Source organism: Nothoprocta perdicaria, unplaced genomic scaffold, assembly GCF_003342845.1.
Source record: "Nothoprocta perdicaria isolate Ctin4 unplaced genomic scaffold, notPer1 scaffold_445, whole genome shotgun sequence".
Lineage (NCBI taxonomy): Eukaryota > Metazoa > Chordata > Aves > Tinamiformes > Tinamidae > Nothoprocta > Nothoprocta perdicaria.
The window spans coordinates 51,401-57,804 of NW_020455694.1; the positions used below are offsets into that span (position 1 = coordinate 51,401).

Consider the following 6,404-nt stretch of genomic DNA (forward strand, 5'->3'; position numbering starts at 1 on the left):
GCCTCGCGCCGCGCTCGCTCCGTACCGGCGCAGCTCTGCCCGTCGGCGCGCAGCGCCCAGCCCTCGCTGCACGAGCACCGCACGCCCCAGTGCGTGTCCGTGCAGGTCTCGGCGCAGCCGCCGTTGCGCACGAAGCAGCTCCGGCCTGCGGGGCAAGGACGGCGTCACGGTGACGGCGGAGGGAAAGGGGTGACACAGCGGGCACGGCGGGGCTCACCCACCGCACGTGCTGGGCTCGTCGGTGCCGTCCAGGCAGTCGTCCTCGCCGTCGCACATGAGCGCCTCGAGGATGCACTTGCCCTCGTCGCAGCGCACCATGCCGGGCGGGCAGGGGGCTGCGGGGCGGCCGCGAGCGCGGGCTCGAGGGCGAATAGAGAAGCGGGCACCGCGGTGGCGGGGGTCCCCGGCGGCAGCGCGCGCGCTCACCGCACACGTCCTCGTCGGAGGAGTCTCCGCAGTGGTCGACGCCGTCGCACTTCCAGCGGCGCATGACGCAGAGGCGGTTGCGGCACTGCCACTGCCCCGGCAGGCAGGGCTGCAGCGGGCAGCCCTCCTCGTCCCAGCCGTCCTCGCAGTCGCGGTGGCGGTCGCAGAGCTCCCAGCGCGGGATGCAGTGGTGCGTGCCGGGGCACTGCACCTTCTTGGCGCCGCACACTGGGCGGGAGGCGCGCGGGGATGCGCGGACCTCGTTTCTGCGGGAATAGCAGCCGCCCCCACACCACCCCGCTCCCGGGAAAGGCGCCTACCGCAGTCGCGCTCGTCGGAGCCGTCGGGGCAGTCGGCGGCGCCGTCGCAGCGCCAGCCGCTGGAGACGCAGCGCCCGTCGTCGCACTGCCAGGCGTGCGGGTCGCCGCCGCACGGCAGCTCTGCGGGGACGGCGGGCGCCGTGGGTGCCGCGCGCGGGCTCGGGGACACGGAGGGACGGCGGGGGGACACGGGGCGGGACGGGGCGCTCACCGCAGCGCTCGTCGGCGCCGCCGGGGCACTGGGGCGCGCCGTCGCACAGCCAGGGCACGGGCACGCAGCGGGCGCCGCAGGCCGCCTGGCGCCGCTCCGCGCACTCTGCCGCTGCGGGACGCCCCACAGCAGGAAAGGAGGGGGAAAAACAGAGGAAGGGTAAAGTAAAAGGCAACGGCAGCTCCTGAGGCCGTGCGGAGCGTGCACCGAATGTGCCAGGCCTCAGCTGGGGGGATGCTGCAGAACCCCCTAGGGCAGGAGGACGGGAGCCCTCGCCGCCCCCCAGGTGGAGGTGACGCCTTAGAGGGCAGGGTCSCCCCTCCTCGTGTCACCTATGGTGCCTTGGGGGAGCAGGATGGGGTCCCCCTGAAGGGAAAGGGACCACATCCCACCTTGGGGGGGTGGACAGGGCTTCCCCAGGGAGCTCCTTGGGGACCCCCAAAGGGAAGAGACTCYCCCATCGTGGACTAGGGACCCCCAYATCCCAGGCAGGGGGGGATAACAGGGTTTCCCCAGGGAGCAGAGGTSCCCAATAGCCCCTTGGGGGAAGGATGGGACCCCCCACATCCTTAGGGGGCAGGGACCCCCCATCACAAGCCAGGGACCCGCACATCCCATTGCGGGGGGGGGGCAGGACCCCTCCTATCCCTTAGGAATTCTTAGGGGGCAGGTGCTCCCCAGTGGGCAGGAAGGGCCCCCCTATGTCCCCATATTTTTGAAGGGGGGTCAGTAACTTCCCCTGTATCCCCCTGGGAGGAGGACGGGGCTGTCCCAAGCAGCAGAGCCCCCCACATCCCCTCGGGGATCCCTAGGGGGACAGTCCCCCCCCCGACCCCCAGCATAGGGGTCTGGAGCCCCCTTGAGCTCACGGGCTTGGTGGGTCCCATTCCCAGCAGCGATCCAGGTGCCGGTGCGGAGGAAGAGCAGGACGAGGAGCAGCGGCGGCGGGGGGCCCCCCATGGCGGCGGATGGGACGGGACGGGACGGGACGGGACGGGGGGAGCCGGGGTGGGGACGGGGGGAAGGCGGCCCCGCGGCCGCCGCCTTTATGGGGCCGCCAGCGTCACGGGGCACACGTGTCCCCCGCGGCCGGCGCCTGGAGCGGGGCCCCCCCGCCGCCCCCGTCCCCCCCGCGGCCTTGGCACCTGGGAAAGGCGTCGGAGCGGCCCGCGGGAGGGAACGGAGGATAAGGCACCTGCGGGCGCCTGGGAACGCGGTGCCTCCCGGCGCGGAGTCACAGCGGGCGGCGCCGCCGGAGGCACCGGGGGGCTCCGCGCAGGGCGCCCCACAGGCGGCACCCCGCTCCGTGGGGCCCGTGGGGACAGGGAGCCCCAGCACACAATGCCCCTCATTCCTGCCGGGATGTGGGATGCTCCGGGCACGGTGCCCCSCCCCCGGGCACAGGGAAGCATCCAGGTGCCCCCGGATGCCACCGTTTTCCCACCACCGTTTTACATAAGGTGGGGGGTTCTGGAGAGCTTATTGGAGGGGTATTTGCTTCCCAGCTCCCCTTAGCCCGTTTTGGCTTCATCCAGGGAGTCTCCCTGCTCATCAACGCCTTTAATACGGACAGGAACGGCCACCTGGGGCAATAACTTTGTGAACACACAAGGAATGATTTATTGACTTATTGATTTATTGATTTACTGATTTATTCCTGTCGGTAGGAATAGCAAGAGCCGTTATATAGGGGATGCAAGCGAATTGCCAGGAAAAGGAGCCCAGAAACTGCTGTTTGGTGCCCAGAGAGACCTAAAAATTAAAAAATGATAAAAAATAATAAAAAAACAGCTTATCTTGTAAACCCTTCAGGCCCGTGTTTGCGTCTCCCACCCGTCCCAGCCAGGCGCGGGCCGAGAACGTGGGGCAGGGAGGGAGCCGCCAACGCTGCAGCTCGCTCGTTAAGTTATTTAACRGCCCGGCACATGACGAGGGTGCATTAAGGAAGGGCCCTGCCAAGGCAGGCGCTCCAGGCGGGATCGCTGCCCCCCCCGGCGCCTTCCTGGGGGCCGGGGCTCATCCCGCTCCCTCCAGCGCCCGGCGCTTCCCGGGAGACCCGGGGGGCTGCGGGAACAGGCGAGGACCTGCGTTTGGAGACGGCGCCGCCCTCGCCCGCCCCATAGCGCCTCGTCCATGGGGTGCAGAGCCGCCGGGGCCAGCCGTGCTCCGGCGTCGCGGCTGCTCGTGGATATCACGTCCATCTGTTTTTAGCTGTTTCTTAGGGCATACTGGGAAAACACAGGGATTGTCTCTGCTCCAGCTACGTGTAGCTTCGCAGGAAAGGGCTCTGATTCACCATTCCTTGGGAAGCGGGCCCGGCGCCCGGACCCCTCGCAGCTCCTCCCTTTCCCCCTCTCCTTTCTGCAGCGAATCCGGCCTGCCGCTTCCCGGCCCTCTGCAGATCCGGCTCCGCGTCCCGGCGCTCGGCGCCGCTCCCAGGTCCCTCCGGAGCAGCGGCCGCCTTGCCCAGGCCACGGCGTCTCGTCCCACCACCCGCAGGACACGGTGCCCTGGACCGGGGGGTCCTGGACCCCCGTGGGCGAGGGGCCGCCCCTCGCCGGGAGCAGTGCCGGGGCCCCGGGCAGCGCGGCGGGACGGAAGGGACACCAAATCCCAAAGGTCTGGGGCTGCAGCCACGGGCGCCGCTCCGGCCAGACGGGGAGGCTCCAGCTCACAGCCCTCGGTGCCTCCTGGTTGGTTTTTCCCTTGTCTCCCAGCTCCCCTGGGCTCCTCTCCACCCTCCGCCACGGGGTTTCACCTGGCGCTTCCAGGTCCTTTCCCACTCCCTCCGCAGGCCCTTCCCACCATCCCCACCAGCTGGACAYGGAGGCAGGGAGAGTGCCGAGCTCCGGCAGGTCCCCCCAGCGCTGGCCCCATTTGTGCATCCGCCAGCGCCTTCCCGGAGGGAATAGGGCCCTGCCCGCTCCTGGAGAGCAGGAGAGACCTTCCGGGCATGCTACGCTGTGCCTGTGGTGGGGTCAGGCTCCCAAGGCGGATCACCCTGCGGATGGAAGCTCCGGAGAGCTCGCGCGGCAGCGGCTGTGCCGGCCGCGGGCCCGGCCACTCCTCGCGCGTGTGTTCCTGCTTGTGGACTTTGGCCGCGCTCCGTCCTCCCCTGCTCGCCTCCCGTCATCACGGGATGAGGCCACGGGAAGCAGCGGGATAGCGCCGGAGCCTTCACGTCCGTCCCACGGGACCGGGTGGTGACCCAGGGCCCCGCGAGCGGGCGGCGYGTCCTAAGCCCAAGCCTAAGCCTGAGCCTGCAAACACCAGCGCTGGCGACAAAGAGAAACAATGGTCTCCTCCTCGCGCCGGGCCGGGTTTCCAGGGCCCGCGGATACGCGGATACGCGGGCGCTATCTCCGCGCCCGGCAGATTAGACGGATCGTCTCCCGCAGAGGCGCGGGGGCAGCCGGAGCAGCCCCTTATCTCCGTACCTGCCGGATTTTCCCTGGCCGTGGCATGGGAAGCGCGTCGCAAGGCGAGAGGGGGCCTCTCGCTCGCTATTGAAATAGCCCCTGCAGCCGGCGCATCCCGGGGACGGGAATGGGAATGGGAGCGGGATGGAGCGGAGCGCGGAGGGAGCCCCGCAGCCACCGCTCCGGAGCGGCCTCCCCRTCTGCATGGACCTGCTTGGCCGGCTCTCCCGCCGTGCCGGGCGCCGTTCCCTCCCCAGGCCCTCTCCCTCGCGGCCCTGGAGCGCCGCGCTCCGCGCTCGGCCGCAGACGGAGCCATGCAAAGGAAGCGCCCACGCGCTCCCTGCGGGACGCGCGGCTCTCCCCAGGCCGAGCCGGCGTCCTTCCCAGCGAGGCGCCCCGCGGCTCCCGAGGCCCTCACTCACCAAGTGTCTCCAAGGCGTTCTCGGAGACGGGGAGTCTCCCGGGAGGCGCCCCGGAGCAGCGGCCGCCCTTTCCCACGGGGGCTCTGCGGCGCGCTCGGCGTCAGCGTTTGCCCCTCGTTTCTCCTGGGCTGGCACCCCCTTGGCGGTTAAACCGGGTTTAACCCCCTCTCCCCCAAGCTGCGGCTGCCTGCTGCTCTGCGTGTCCCTTCTTAACAGCCCTTAAGCTCTGGGGGCAGCATCAAGCCGTGGGGCTCAGCCCCCCCGGGCAGAGCAGCCACCAAGATCTCCCTCCATCCAGGGAAACCAAGACCTCCGGGCAGGATCCCGCTTCACATCCTTGGGGGGCCCTCAGACAAGGCTGGGCGAGTTGGGAAGGGCTCTCCGGGAGCTGCTCCCGCCTGGGGGATGAAACCCGGCTTTGGGGGCCCAGCCGAGCTGCAAAGGGGCCCCGTGGGCCCCACAGAGCCCGCGAGGCCCCATGGAGCGCCACATTCCCGAGCTCCCCCAGCCGCTCTATAAATAGCAACGTCCAGAGCCGGGCGCAGCTGGCGGCCCCGCGCGTGCAACGCGTGCCCGGCGGGAGCCGTCCCCATCCCTCGGGAATGTCCCCGTCCCTTGGGGCGCCCGCAGAGCTGCCARGAGCTTCCCAGGACCATCGCTGGAGCATTTTGAGAGTCATCCCCATGTCCTTCCCTGCTCCGCACCAAGCCGCATTTCACCGGGATTTCACCCACACCAGGCCCGCGTCGGAGGCTCCCGAGCCTTACCTGCCTCCCGCCCGTCCCTGCTCGCTCCCGCATCCCCGTGGATCCTCCCCYGGGGGAGCCTCGCTTCCCAAAGGGCTCCCTGCATCCGCGGGGAGCAGCAGCCCTTTGGGAAGGGCAGCAGCTTCACATGGAGCTGAGCGGCTCGGAGGGATCCGGGGGGAACCAAGCCGCTGGAATGCATCCAGCACTGGGATCCCTCGACCCCCGACCCACTACCTAAGGATTTGCTTTATATACGTGGCCCAATGCCACGAAGCTCCGGCGYTTGCTGCCCCTCCGCCTTGGCTCGCGGATGGACTTTAAAACGAGCAGCCCGCACGCCGGGACGGGATGGGACGGGACGGGACAGGGCGCAGCGGCGGCGGAGACGGCCCCTTCCCGCGGGGCCCCGTTTGCAACACTCGCCCTTGAGCCTTGGACACGTTGCACAAGGCGCCCGGCGCTCTCCCCGTGCCCGCGGCCGGGACGGCTGCTCCCGCATCCCGCGTGGGGCCCGAGGGCGGCCGCAGCACCGAGGCTCAAAACGCCCTGCACAGAAATTCCTTTTTTTTTTTTTTTTTTTTTTTTTCACTTTGCACCACGTGGATTGCTAGGAAAACGGGTGGCGAAGCCTTTTCCAGCTAACCCCGCCGCGAGATTCATACGCCACGGGGGAGCTTCCCCACCCGCGCGCTGCCCCGGTCACGCCGGACGCGGACGTGCCAGGGCGCCCGAGCAGCGCGCGGCGAGGAAGGGCTAATAATGGCAATAACAGGGGGAAAAAAATGGTTGGTGCAAAGATAAAGTGAAATGAAGGAAGGTGAAATGGAACAAAGTAAAATAAAGTAAAATAAAGTAAA

At 68.9% G+C, this 6,404-nt stretch overlaps 1 protein-coding gene across 1 annotated transcript in view; it reads right to left on the reverse strand.

Moving 5' to 3' along the window:
• LOC112953423 (low-density lipoprotein receptor-related protein 2-like) overlaps nucleotides 1-870 on the reverse strand; it is a gene marked incomplete at both ends in the record, with an annotated part of 8,768 nt that extends 7,898 nt beyond the window's left edge. The window contains 4 exons of the mRNA XM_026046474.1: nucleotides 26-145; nucleotides 222-335; nucleotides 427-654; nucleotides 747-870. Coding sequence (XP_025902259.1) covers nucleotides 26-145; nucleotides 222-335; nucleotides 427-654; nucleotides 747-870 — 586 coding nt within the window. The remainder of the gene's footprint in view (nucleotides 1-25; nucleotides 146-221; nucleotides 336-426; nucleotides 655-746) is intronic.
• Nucleotides 871-6,404: the final 5,534 nt, after the last annotated feature.